This window comes from Prunus avium, chromosome 7 (assembly GCF_965620075.1).
Source record: "Prunus avium chromosome 7, drPruAviu1.hap1.1, whole genome shotgun sequence".
Taxonomy (NCBI): Eukaryota; Viridiplantae; Streptophyta; class Magnoliopsida; order Rosales; family Rosaceae; genus Prunus; species Prunus avium.
Window position 1 is genome coordinate 19,622,212 of NC_142290.1, and position 14,841 is coordinate 19,637,052.

The 14,841-nt window shown below is 37.5% G+C and overlaps 1 protein-coding gene across 1 annotated transcript; it reads right to left on the reverse strand.

Moving 5' to 3' along the window:
* Positions 1–2,307: 2,307 nt before the first annotated feature.
* On the reverse strand, positions 2,308–6,403 carry LOC110770195 (Transcription elongation factor (TFIIS) family protein). Its single transcript, XM_021974281.2, has 9 exons — positions 5,235–6,403; positions 4,924–4,992; positions 4,734–4,816; positions 3,948–4,000; positions 3,740–3,861; positions 3,577–3,604; positions 3,171–3,460; positions 3,008–3,098; positions 2,308–2,872 (listed from the first exon to the last, which is right to left on the reverse strand). The coding sequence occupies exons 1-9, from the start codon at positions 5,706–5,708 to the stop codon at positions 2,748–2,750; spliced, it is 1,335 nt and encodes a 444-aa protein (XP_021829973.1). The 5' UTR covers positions 5,709–6,403; the 3' UTR covers positions 2,308–2,747.
* Between the last annotated feature and the right edge of the window lie 8,438 nt (positions 6,404–14,841).

The following is a 14,841-nucleotide window of genomic DNA, read 5'->3' on the forward strand; positions in this document are numbered from 1 at the left end:
TAAATAAAAAAACTTTATTATATGCCATATTTATCAAAATAAACATATTAAGCACTTATGATTATAATTTAGGGAGATACACTATTATACCCAATATAAGAGCCCAAATTATATATATAAAAAATCCTATATAAAATGGACTTTAGAAACACATCCAAAACCCATTTACAACAGAACAAAAAGACTTTTAACTTCTTTTAAATTATAAAACTGCCATTGATTTCTTAAAACAAACCCAACCCCAAAAGCTCATTAAAAAGCCCAAAACACTTAATAGGGCATCAAAGTAATTTAATAATCAAAATTAAATTCCATAGAGCCAGCTGTCATTTTTTGGGTTTGTTTATAGAAATTAGATAGTGTCGGGTTTATTTATAGTTTTAGTGCTAAGAATGGGAATATGACTAAATATCTCTATAAGGTACTCATACACATTGGTAGAAAAACAAAAAAAAGGAGTAGAGTCTCATATTAAGGGTGTGGGATAATCTGACGTGTCACGGCCCACAAATATCTCATCACCAAACTAATTAGAGGTCACAGACCAAATTCAAAGCTGAGGAAAGAAGATCAAGCTTTGAAAATTCATCAATCTACCCAAAAAGAAGAAAAGAAAGAAAAGAAAAAAAGACATGTAACGCATCAACTCCGACATCATATGGTCAGCTAAATGTGGTCAATTCTCGAATAGTATTATTGAAAAGAAAGAAAAAACTTTAGAAACTAACGAGTCTGCTTCGGCTCATAAGATAACATTGTAAGAGCACCGCGCGGCAGCTGCTCTCCATATGGAAATTCAACGTTCAGATGCTTAATTTACCGTAAAATAATTGACAGCATATGTTATTAGTTGCTATTAGTTTATACATGTTTTCGTAAAACAAGCAACATGTGCATTAAAACTCGTCAAGATAGACTGCACTGGCACTGCACATGCAAGAATAACCAAGCTGATTTGTTCTTTGCTTATCTTGACTTCTCTGTGCAAAAAAGTCTTTTTTTTATATATACAGATTGCATTTTTATTTTGAAATAAATTATAAATTATAATCTGTGCTCACCAAATATTTTATCTTAGTTTGGACAAATTTAAATTGAATAATGATAACAGCAAATAGAAAAAAATATGGCACTGTCACTCCTGACGAACTCCTTCCCATCTGAAACTAGGTGCTTGAGGAGGACGGGGTGCTTCGCGGGATAAAATTGGGTGGGTTAGTGCTTGGAAGGTGGGCGAGGGGGAAAATCACGTTGGTGGTGGTGTTTTTGAGGAGGCGTTGGGTAATGTTGTATTGAGTTTTGGAGAGCTTGTGGATTGAGGCAAATCGGAGGGTACATATTAGAGGTGGTTGCGGTTTCTGAGTTGGAGGACCAAAATAGAACTCGGGTATGTTAATAGAGTCTTTCAAATTGTAGCATGTTGCATCTACGTGATTCGGGGTTTTTTTTTTTTGACGAAGCATATACGTGATTCAAATTGACGGAAAATGATACAGAATGACCAATTTGACACGAGCATAAATTTAAAAGACCATTTTGTCAAAACGCAAAACAGACAGAAAGGCTGTAAAAGTCATATTATTGTACCTTACAATCAAGCATGGCAAGGAAAATACACATCACGTGTATCCCATTATATGATTCCGTTATTCTTCGCAGAACCCACCAAGCCGGTAACCCATCCATTTGAAAGAAACGTTTTGGATTAAAAAACACAATCCCAAATCCCAAACCCTTCAATCAATCTATGGATTTATTGACCAAAAAAAAAAAAAATCAATCTATGGATGAATTCCACGTGGCCCCCACATCTATTAGTTTGGAGACATAAAAATCACGTGACCAAAAGGAAAATTCTTGCAGGGTTCGGTGCGAACAACTGATCACCTAACTAACCAACAATAATTCAAAGAGAACGGGTGGAAAAACGGAACTGTACAAACGTTTTCCACGTAAAAATTCCACAAGACTCATTCATTGCATAATTTTCTTTTATTTTAATGATGCGTTTTGAATTTGAAATTTTTTCCGACATTGAGAAGATAAATATCACTAAAAATAAAAGACAGTTACTAGATATTGCAAAACCTTAAATCTATCATTTTTAGGTGTAATGATGGGTGAAATAATATTGTTACTAAAAGTTATGATTTTGCTACATTTAATTCTCTTACACATAAATACGGGCATCTAAATGATAAAAGTTAAGAGGGGTAAGTTTTTTCACTCATCTCGGTGCCTGCCGCCGTAAACAAAATCGACCGGAGACGAACTTTACAAGGATCACTTCAGCCTTAAGAGTAAGGAGACATGAAAGTGTAACCTTAAATGTATAAGTAACAGTGAACTTTATTTCTGTCTACAAAGTATATATAACTCATGATGTAGAAGTGTCTCGACTGTGGGAGAAAAAAAATGTTGAGGGTAGTCGGTTAATTGGGTAGTGACAACTAGAGTTCCCTAACAGACATTCAGCTCAGAACCAAATCCAAATGAGACTGCATTAGCTACAATCTGCCTCCCAATTTGAATTAAAGGACCTCTAGAAACCTCAATGTATTTAATTTAGGGCAAGTTTCAAAAGTTTGCTTGTCAATAAATCTGAAACAGCCCCTCCCCCGGCAAGAATGGTGAATGAATGTCTTATTCTTGACCCACAGTATGCCAGAGAGTTTGTCCTCTTCCACTGAATTGAAATGGAAGAATCTTTCATAAGCCACTGAAACCAGTCTCCTTTACAAAGTAACTTATCTCCGTCCATGCGCCCAATGTCGATTGTGGTTTCCAGGCTTCCCATGTGGATTCCTACGGGCAAGCCCTTGCTTCGGGAGATCTTGCAACTCCATAACCTGTACCGTCCGTTGCCTCTTGGCTGTCAAACAAAACGAGAATGCAGGCATACATGAGAAAGATTAAAAACCTGGATCTGCTATTAACAGAGTTTGATTTTTCAACACCCAAACATGTGGCATTGTTGACAAAAGTCCAAATATTCAGTAAGATATACCGTTCTCAGCTTGTTGATAACGCTCTTGGAGTTTCCTTTTTGTGGCTTCAAGTTTCACTTGAACTGCAACTTCATCTGAACACTTGAATTTCTAGGAGACCAAGAACAGAAATCAGACAAAGATTGAAATATATGAAACTACAAGTAATTGTTACGGACTTACATCTTGCTGACCAGTGAGTTGCCTCTTTTGAATGGCAACCTTGTCTGTTTTTTGCTGGATCTTCATTTCATTATTGACCTTTTGCTCCATATTTACTTTGGGAGGTCTGCCAGGCCCAGAGTCAGTGTTCGATAGCTTATTTGGCTTTACAACTTCTTGTTTCTTCACTTGTTCATTCTTGTTTTCCTTGGGAAGCACATTTGCCTCATTTGAAGGCTGTTGTTTCTGCTTTACAATATTTTGTTTCTCCACTGATGGTTTTCTTCCATTGTCACGGTTGTTTCGAGGATCTGAAACAACATTCCCCGTTCATAATCATGAATCCAATAAGTGGGGAATTCAAATAAAGAACCAAATAGCACAAAGCTACCCAAGAGAAACATAAACATTGGCAAATTCAACTCACTTCCAAAATCATCCATGCCGTCAAAGAACTTCACATAGCGTGGTTATTGGATGTCAAAGAGAACAGAAACCAATCAGTTTTCAGCCATCATATTGAAAATCAGATTACTTTCCTCAGTAAAAGAAAAAAAGAAAAAGAAAAAAGCAGAGAACAGGACTGATACCTGTGAGAGTTCCATTGATGTCGTTTGAGTAGCAAAGAAAGCTCCTTCATCCAAAGGAGGAGATGGTAGTCCTTCCTCGTCATCAAAAGATGGATTAACAGAATCCGACATAGCTTCTGTGCCTACAAGTTAATATAATAGAATTAATATTGGTGATCCAGTGAAGAACTGAAAAGAATGGTACATATGTAAAATCAGCAATTCATACTGGCAATAGCTGTTGTAGCATTCACCCATTCATCTACCATGTCTTTCCACCCACTGCAATACAAAAGATCATGTTAAAGCACAGCCGTTTCAAAATCTAAGATAACAAATACAATGTTAAAATGAAACAGCTCGTCATCCAATATAGCACTAATTTACATGGTATAGAAATATGATGTTTACTTATCTACTACATGAGTCATGGATGCAAAAAAGCCGAAATGAGTCATCATTTATCCCTTGTCTAAGAATTATCGTTAAGAATGTGGCTTATTAGCCCACAATGAGCTAAGAGGAGTCAACAGTGCAGACGAAGAAAATGGATTTGATGTGTTGACAAAATTCAAAGGAGAAAAAAGACCAGTGTGCAGTTGATATCAGTAAGCACAACAATAAAAACTGAGTTCATAAGCATAATTAATATGAATCGGCAGCACTCAGAAACTGGAAATTATCTGATACTGGTTTTAGTCAACAGACTTGAAAAGCTGAAGTACATAGGAGGTTTGAGCATATTATGCGCTTTCTTACTGAATATAAGCACGGCATTAATGCACCCAAAAGACTACAAAGAAAGTTTAAAGGAAAAATTGCTGAATACTACAATGCAAGAAGCAGGCAAGGGTATAGTAAGTAATAAGCAGACCAAAGTATCAAAGTAACAAATTTTAGAAGATACGGTAAATGCATGTGCCGTAGCGGAACGCTACATGGTATTACTCAATTTCCTCCCAATAAACACAAAGAACAGATAATCCATTGTGAATCAGGGTATATAAATTCATACTCGATAAGTGATCGAGCAAGATGACGAATTTTCTTTGATCCATGCTTTCGGAGACCGTTAACAGCCTTTCCAATTTCAGTTGCCTGCAAAAGAAGAACTCATATTAGTCCATACAGTAGCAAAAATTGAAAGCTGATTGAGGGATGTAATGTTGCACTAATTCAATAACTAAACCAAATTAGAATCAGACCTTGAGAGTCTCCACATTCAGAGCCATCAACTGAAGCTTCCTCAAAGACTCAAACAATACCGTATCAGACTGCAACAACATTGATAAATACTAGAATCAGAAACCGGAACACCTAAAGCATGTTCACAGCAGCCAAACAGAAGCACAAATTCTCAAAAAACTTTCAAAACCAATCTAAAATTTTAGAAACTATGGAACACAAATTAACAAAAAAAATGGGACACGACAAGCTTCCACTTGTCCAACGAACACTTCAAAATTGAAGCCGCAAACACAAAGGACTAATTGGAAATCAAAGGCAATTAAAATACCTCTTCTTCACAATTATTGAAGATCTCTTTGATCCTGAAGACCTCCCCTACAATTTCAGACTCTTCTTCAATCTCAGCAGTCAAAGCCTCAGCTAATCCATAGCTGTAATTGCTAAGCTGGTTCATGTTCATCTCTCCCTGATCATCTCTACTGCTATTGACCTTGCTCTCTTTACTAGCACCAGCCTCAACTTCACCTCCATCTCTATCAAACCCACTTTTACACCCTCCATCATCATCGTCATCTTCTCCATCGCCACCAGGCACCGCCAACTCCACTTTGTCGCAGCCCGAACACCGGGTCAATCGACACGAAAACAACCGCTCGGCTATTCGATCCCTCCGCAATTTGAACTCCTTTGGGCAATCCGAAGCCGCCACCATGATCGCATGGTCGATTATATCGAAAATATCCGAATTCGCAGTCCGAAAGTAATTCCTCCAATAATTCAGTGACCCGGACTTGGTCGTCATGGCCACCAAAACCCGAAGTTCGGGATTGGATTGCAGACAACCGAGATCGAAAGATCAGATTTCAGTCAATACCCAGCAATCAAAACTCGAAATTCACACTGCCTATGTTGGTTTGGATCGAGAATTGATGGGCACGTTTTTGTGAATTTGAGGGAAACAATTTCAGATAAGGACAGTCGGTCGGTTCTGGTACGAATTTGGTAGGAGATGATGAAGAAGAATCTAGATTCTAGACCCACCAACGTTTCTTGAATTGCATCAGTTTTTTTTACACAAGATTACAATTATATTCTTTCAAGGACAAAAAAATATGGATTACGTAGAACAATAGGATTTGGGAAAGATTTAAATATATACGATAAGAAATAGAAAGATCAATGACGATAAGCAATATCTGACTAAATCCAAACGTGGGTTCTTCTCTTGTGTAGGATTCTGAGGTTTGGTTAATCCCAAACTTTCCCGGAAAAACCCCAAATTTGTTTTCTAGAGAAAAAAGTTTAAAACATATGCACCGCTATTTAGGAGAAACATACAAAAATCAATCCAAATACGAGAGATAGATTTCTCTCTGTCTCTGTTTCTCTCCCTCTCTAGGCCTGTGTCTCTCTAAAGTTCTGAATCAAATACCAGGTGCTGCCGAAACCCAAAAAGCCAGAGAGTTTTTTGTTTGTGTAAAACACTCCTTGAAAAAGAAGCAAACAAAAATAAAAGATTATTTTATATTATGTACTGTTGTTGTGTTGGAGCTTTGAAACTCTGTAGCTTTTTTCCTTTTTTGTTTTTATTTTTTTAACTGTTTTGACTCGAATGGGTGCCGGTCCGGTGTAAGAGAACGAAAGAAAGCGCCTTCTTAGTTTTCGGTTTTTCCTTTTAATGTTACAATTATAAATACAAAAAATTAATAAATAAAAATAATATGGAGTGGTTGTATGTTTTCATACAAGCGATATTGAGGAATAAAAAATAACGTAAGATGTAAGATTAAACGTTCTTAATCACTTGAGTTATATGTCTTGATAATATGAAGCAATTTTTTAATGGAATGCTGATGAACGAGACATATATATATTTACGACGAGAATGATGATTTAGTTATATTTAACTCTACTTAATTCGAGAAAGTTTCAGATTCGATTCATATACATAATTAGAAAGATATATATATTATTGTAAAAGTGCTCATAATTAGAATAATACCATATATATATTTGTTACCTAGTTGGAGTAGTGATACTTTGTGAAAGTATCTTGTAATTATCTATTTTTTATAAATAAAAAATAAAAACAAATTGCGTTTGACGCGAGAATTGGTAACCGAGTTTGACCGGACACCGAACTCGGGCAAGACCTTTTCGGACACTGAGTTTTAGTTGGGGGGCAAGGATGATGATGATGAGTCATTTATTAGCTATTTGGAAATACTCGGCGGCTCGTTTTGAAAGCTACCCTCACATGTGGGTGACGGAAATCGGAGAACGGTATTGATAACACGTTGGCATAAATGAGGTGGTGGTCAGGAGTTGTACCTGTTCCGTGGTGAGAGTGAGCGCACATACTCAGTGCAAGGTTGGGGCTAGGTGGGGCCAAGTGGATAAGGGTGCTTTTGCAGGCTTCATATATCACAACACTGTCACATTAGATTTCACTTTTTTATTATTATTATTTTTTTATTACATTTTGTTTTTCGTTTTTTAATTATGGGAAAGGCTTGTAATGGGCTTTGACTTTTGGAGAGGGAGAAATCGCAGTAAAAAGTAAAATAGGTTTGACTTTCAGGTGAATGTTCCGACTACCAACTGTTCTGTAAGGTTGAACATGCTTCTTTTCTTTTTTTCTTTTTCTATTTTAAGTACAAACGGTGTTGTAGGAGGGGAAATTGAACTTAATACCTCGAGTATAGAATAAACGCGCTTAACTATTTGAGCTATAACCTTTCTACAAACACCTATTTCTTTGTTTTTGTTTTTACATTCCAAAATATTTTATATGCACAACACAACGCATGTGTCACATAATATAATCTTAGGCATGAATAAATTTTTTTAAACACATCACATGATTTAATTGCATTATATTTATTGTATGCACAACATTAACTAACTCTTCATAGATTAAGGCCTGACTTTATATATTGGGAGATTCACTATTATACCCAATATAAGAGCCCAAATTATATAAAAAAACCCTATATGAAATGGACTTTAGAAACACACCCAAAACTCATTTACAATATAACAAAAAGACTTTTAATTTCTTTTAATTTACAAAACTGCCATTGATTTCTTAAAACAAATCCAACCCCAAAACCTCATAAAAAAGCCCAAAACACTCAATAGGGCATGAAAGTAATTTAATAATCAAAATTAAATTCAATAGGGGCAGCTGTAATTTTTTGGGTTTATTTAGAGAAATAAAATGGTGTTGGGTTTATTTATAGTTTTAGTACTAAGAATGGGTATATGACAACAAGTCCAACACGGTTTTGCACGTGGGGTGGGGGGGGGGGAGTTTGGGCCAAAAACACGTTTCCAGCAACAAAGGGTGGCCGGGGTAGGAGGTGGGGGCCACGAGATTGGGCTGGCCCCAGGGGGAGTTCAGCCTGAGTTCAAGCCTGGGTTTGCTAACGTCAGCAACAAAAAAAAAATCTTAAAAAAAACCAAAAAAATTCAAATTTTTTTAAAAAATAAATACTTAGTCATATTTTTCACTTCTCACACCAAAATTCTATACAAATTTATCTCCTCATATCTGTTTGTGCCTAATAAATCTCGGTCATAAAAATGACCGAAAGGACTTCCTCTCAGCCCTCGCACCAGTCCATAAACTGAAACATGGCGGTTCGTTAGGCATTGGCATTCCTAAAAAACAAAGGAAAAGCTGCGAAGGCGGGATCCTCTCGGCCTCACAACGGCCGAGGCCGAAGGGCGCAAAAGACACGGCCGAAGATATTAATGTTAAATCGCCACGTTGCAACAGGGCCCCACACGTTATTTAATGAAGTAACGCCTCTGATTATTGCAGCAAACCCACTAGACGCAAAAAAGCATTTAATGCACGAGGGAAGATGGGAAGTGACTGAAGTCAGGGTTTGGTGATGGAAATCAGAGTGGTTAGGCGCAAACATTCTCACAAATATTCTTACAACTTGAGAGGTCTGGTCACCAACCACCAGACCAGGGCATTAAATGCGTTCCAAAGGCCAAAGGCGCAGAACCCACGATTAGGGCGGTGGCTGAGATTTACCGGGATTTATGGAGGTCACACCACCATGCTTCACGATCCCAAATGCCGATTTGACTACCCACTTGCTCTGATCAGGCTCCACCATGCAGATTTTCAGCCTCGATTACTCCTCCAGGACTCCTCCTATAAATACTAAGCTCAAGCTACATTCAAAGGGTTCAAATACCAAACCAAAAGCCTCCCATGGAGCAAATTATATTTTCCTGTAATGCACTTTCAATACCTTTACTTGCTTTCCTAGGAGTAGTGATAGATTGTAAGGAAAATCCATTCATCAATATATCATACGACCCTTGATTTTCAAGGCGCCGGAGCACCATCTTTGTTACTTTCTCATCCACCCCATATATCATACGACCGTCGCTCTCCGACCAACGCGCCGGAGCACCGCCCAAAACCCACCATCAACACCACCACTAAACGGCCTTATAGCTCAGGCCCTGAACTTGACGGCCGAGATCAGTTCTTCTCTCGGCCACAATCGTTTGATTAGGAGTTGAACTCAAACAGGCGCACCACTTAACCATTTTATCCAAACCGCATCACCATCTCGACGCACAGTAGACCGTGCTGGCACGCCCGCGCACAACCGCACCGCATCCAAAAGAAGGACGTCACGTGTTGATGCATATCCCCTCAGCCCGGAGCATCAGGCCGTGAGATTTGCGCCGCCAACAATATCTCATGTGAATAGTTGTTGTCATGGCAATTGGTGGAAACACCACAACCTTTTGCAAGGGCAACCACTATTCACATGAATAGTTGTTGCCTTAGCCCCCCTTATCATGGCAAATGGCAAACTGCTGGAAATGCTCTTATAGGTATCCTAATTTTGAATCTCTCCTCTTCAATTACCAAAAACCGAAAAAATATATAAACAAAGGAAATCACCAGTTGGCAAGTATTTACCATGTTAAAATATTTGTTTTTTCTTGGCTATTTCATTTGGGGCCATCAAAAACAAATTGGTCAAAGGTCAATAGTTCACAAATATTTATCATGTGATGTCTCGTAGCTCGGTTGAGTTTTTTTTAACAATAATAAAGTGTTCAAAGATCAGGGGTCCATAACCTGATTCCCTTTTCCAAAAGAAAAAAGTCTATTGTTTTTCTTTTTCATTTTTTAAGATGGATCCTTATCTAAAAAGTTGGTTAAGTTCAATTCATCAGTTAATGTCTTCGTATATATTTTTATAGGTTTTCCTTTTTACAGAACTATATTATAAATTATTCTAATATATAGAGATGATGATTGAATTCAGGGCCTAATATACGTAGATGGGGACCGAACTTTAATGCAAGAGTAGCATGCATGCTATCTTAGTCAATTAGCCTACCCTACGTCTACTATTTTTATGAGTTGAATACACCTTTCCTTAAGAAAAAAATATCAATGATGCGTTTATAATTCTAAAATTAATTAATATAACAACAAAAAATTGTCATATCCAATGGGAAACAAAAAATTCTGTCCCATATAGTTTGACTTGAATTTCAATATAATCAATGTATTTTCAGTTGTTTTAATTATTATGGACTTCAGTTCAGTTCAAAATTAAAATTCCACTGTTCTTTTTGTTTTAATTTTTTACACAAAGACTAGTATTTTATTAATGATGAAGAATGAAAGCAGTACAAAAATCGGGCTATATCCTAGAAGATTAGGCAAGTATCTCTACACTAAATGGGCTTTATTGGTTGTCGGGTTAACTTTGTAGCCTACTCTCTCAACTACAAGTATGAGAAGGAACTTGACCTCTAATAGAGCACCTCTCGTCCCTTAGGAACATACCTATAAAAACTACATGTTCTAATCCTCATACAACGCATCTAGGAGAAAATCTAGTGACTCCTTAAACCAAGTAATTGTTTCACCAATACTAATAGCAAAACATGCAATACGATGAGCCACTCCGTTTGCAGTACGGCGCACATGGGTAAAACCTTCCCTAGTGATATGTGACAACAAGCTCTTGGTATCCTCCAACAAAGGACCTATCAACAGAGGGACTCATGAGAGTTGAGACGATCTGGAGAGAATCACTCTAAAAAACTACGTTACTTAGTCAACTTTCCACAGCTAAAACTACACCGGCCCTGGCTGCCATTGCCTCCACCTGTAGGGCCAAAAAAACATGATCATAGTGTATTGCTTGACTTGCCTCCAAGTGCCCGTCAAAATCTCAAACCACTATACCCATACCCCTTGCGTGCCACCTACCTTCCAAGCCCCATCTACATTGCCTTAAGTCTCCAGATGGAGTAAGATAACCGCAAGGAGGAATGATTTTAGTCCATTCACAAGCACTTTTGAAGCAATTTTAAACAACACATTACACAAATTGATGGGGCGCATCTGGGTCATATCTCTGTGTTTTTCACTTTGGGAATTACCACCACATGTGTAAAATTAATTTCTCGAATTAGGTGACCCGTGGAGAGAAAATTAATTATAGCATGTGATACATCTCCCCCAACAATATATATGCCACAATTTCTGGAAAAAAAAACTGAGGGGACATTCCATCCGACCCATGAGCTTTGGTTGGGTACATTTGGAACACTACTTGTTTAACCTCCTCTTCAGTAAAAGGTGCAAGAAGTGAGTCGTTGATCTGATTAGTAACACACGGCTCCACCGCATCAATAATGGCGTCAGTATCACTGTTGGGGTTGGCATTAAAAAGTTGACTAAAATAATTCACGTAGTGGACTCAATACGGGATTTGAGTAACATCGTTGCGTAGAGCGCATCGATACGAGTTCGTAGACACGTAGTGGACTCAAATCGAAGTTTTAACGAAAAAATTACGATATACGGAAGTGCAGTGGTACAACCGTAAATATTTCGAAGTCAAATTTTTAAAAAACTAGATCAGACTCTTCCATGTTACTTTCTCTATTCTCATCATTTGAGTGCTACAGTACCAATGATTGCTACAGTAACTTCCATCTTCTCGTCAGCCGTTCGTCGTTGTTCGACCATCTCAGGCCACGAAATCGGTACCAAAAGTTTCAGCTCGACGTCCTCTTTCTATTCCATCCATTTTCCCTCATCGAAAACCTGAGGATTGACGATTGTAACGACGAGAAGTTTCGCCGGTTTTCCTCCATTTTCCAGGGACTCCGACGAGTGAGGTATGGCTTTTCATCCTCTCGAAGTGCTCTATCCGTTTATGTAGGTAGTTTCGATTGATTTTTTGATTTGGAAGTTTGATTTAAACACCCATATGCTCCGACGGTTTGGCCGTGAATTGTGCTGTTTCCAACCACTCTTTGGCCAGGGTCCAAGAGTTAAAAACACTCCATTTAAGGTGCTTAATAAATTGGCATAGGTATTGGCAGGAGATTTTGAGATTTTCCGGTCATTAGAAATTACACCGTCGGCGGGGGCCACCTACGTATTTTTAGCCTAAAATTATCCCTAGGTCATCCCTAGCATGGTGGTATGCTCGGATTAATTTTTTTTATCGTTTGAGTATAAAACCAATTTTTATATATTAGGCATAATTCGGGTTTGATATATTCGGACCGTTGGATCTTGACGAAACTCATAGGATATGTTAATTGGATTTTTATGAACCTATAGGAACTTTCGGATTATTAATCGGAGGTTGTGGACCCCACGGGGGACCGGGTTGACCAATATAAGAATTTAATCGTATATTTCATCTTGGGTCTTTTCAGACCATTCCAACTGCCAGAACTGTTGAAAATTGGCCTAGGAACTTTCTTAAGTTACGCACACGCACTTTAAGGCCGGGGGGGGGGGGGGGGGGTCAGGATTTTGATTAAACATTTGTGGTTGAGCTATTTTATTAATTAAATATTTTAATTGCTTAAATAGGTACTCGGGCTCCAACAAACCCGCAGTAAGGACCCTCAAAGGGTCAGGTGAGCTCGGATGCATAGTGAGTGGACGTTTGTTTTATAAATGAATTTTATGCAGTAAAAGTTTTATTAATTGATCATGAATGAATTATTAATGGTTTTTGCTTTCCAAGCATACAATTTGAATTCAAATGCTTTTATAAAATTTTGTTTATGATTAAATGGGAATGGCTTGGAAAGTAGAAAATGAAATAGTAACATGATTTAAGGATTGAGTGAGAAACAATATTATACTTTTCCAGGAAAGGTTTTTAAATAAAAAAAATCACCATAGGTACCCAAAATGTTGCCTTCGAATAAACTATTGCCTTCGGATATAATGATGTCTGCAGACATCCTAATTGCCTTCGGTTGAGTCAGCGCGCATTTGACAATTGCCCCACGAGTCATAGGCTTACCCGGACCGTGAGGAGCGAGGAATGCAGCTCAGGTTGACTAAGTGTCTCCTGAGTTCTGCAAGGAATGCGGCTCGGGTTAACTTTGTGTTTCCGAGTTCTGCGAGGATGTGTCGTTTATGTGACACTTGGAATTGATGGTATAATATGGGAAATAAACAGAAAAATCATGGAATTGACGGATTTATGAAGGGTGCACCTAGGTGGAAAGAAATTATTATTTTTCAATGCTTTGAAATGGTTTTGATGAATTGATTGAATGTATAAATGGTTATATGAATATAAATATGCATGCTTGATTTCTGTATGAATATATAACATGCATTAAACTAATTTTCAAATGGTTTTAACAGTGGGGTTGGTATGTTGATATTATATTTGCAAAACTTTCTTTTGTCCACTCACGCTTTTAATGTTTTGGGTCCCTCAAATAGTAATCGAGTACCGGAACACCACCATCGGGCATTCATCACCCACCACTCATCCACTTCCATTTGTAGGATATTCTACTATAGCTGTATTATTTTTGTAAATTAAATTAATTAGTAGGCTCTGATATTGCCCTAGGACTTCTGTAAGGCCTGAGGCCACACATATTTGTTGTTGGATTGTGTGTGCTCTAACATTGTGCACGCTGAATGCTTGTGGATATAAGAATTGCATTTTGTACAGGTGTAAATTATTGGGAAATGAGAAATTTACAGGGGAGACTCTGTAAAGATCTGTATTTAAATAATATATAAGTTAAAATTGATTATATATTCATATGGGTTATAGTTATATATATATATAATTATCTGACCTCATAGTTATTACTTTCGTGATAAATTATTAGGAATAATACTATCTGTTTGATTTAGGGGATGCCACGTACAAAGATATTTACATAGAAGAAACTTACCACTCTAGTTTCTTCACAGGTGTAAACTTAGATGACTAAGCTTTTTACCTAGATGACTAAGCTTTTGTTTAAGCATGAGCTGTTGGCATTAGGAGAAAAGTGGATGATCTAGGAAGTCAAGCATATCACCAAACCTATATTCCACCAATCAAAAACCATCACTTTGCCGCCTTTTGCTACTATAAATAGGAACCATTACCTTAACTTGTTTTGAACAGCATGCATAAGTAGTGCATGATAGAAAGCGATAGAGAAAGGAAAGAAGAGGAAAATATTAGAAAGTGTAGAATAAGAAATTCGTCGAAGGAACTTGAGGTGTTTTGAACTTGCAACTGGGAGTTACGCAATAGCTTTGGATTTGAGGTAGGGGTTTTTCTTGGGGAGACTTTGCATAAAATGATTTAATTAAATATTGTGAACATTATATTATGCTTGGTAATTGTGTTCGATTATTATCCTTGATATTGGGTGTTTACATGTTGTCAATTATCATTATAATTTGATTAATATTGACATGTTCATATGTTGTCAGTGGTGTTTGGAATTCTTGGGTTGACAAAGAAATTATGGAAAAGAGGGTAATGGGAAGGATCTTTTGTGTAGTTGAGTCTGACCATTGTAGGGACCAAGTTCAGGCGAGCCCATGTGCACAGTAGATTAGGAAATCGGCGGTAAAATTGACGATTGGGTGATTTGGGCTT

What these genes read in the sequence shown, in the direction of transcription:
- LOC110770195 (XM_021974281.2), bottom strand. Translation starts at nt 5,708, where the DNA reads ATGACGACCAAGTCCGGGTCACTGAATTATTGGAGGAATTACTTTCGG. An exon ending in AACTCACTGGTCAGCAAGAT is followed by an intron (nt 3,099 to 3,170) that starts GTAAGTCCGTAA and finishes TTGGTCTCCTAG; the next exon opens with AAATTCAAGTGTTCAGATGA. An exon ending in TTATCAACAAGCTGAGAACG is followed by an intron (nt 2,873 to 3,007) that starts GTATATCTTACT and finishes TTTGTTTGACAG; the next exon opens with CCAAGAGGCAACGGACGGTA.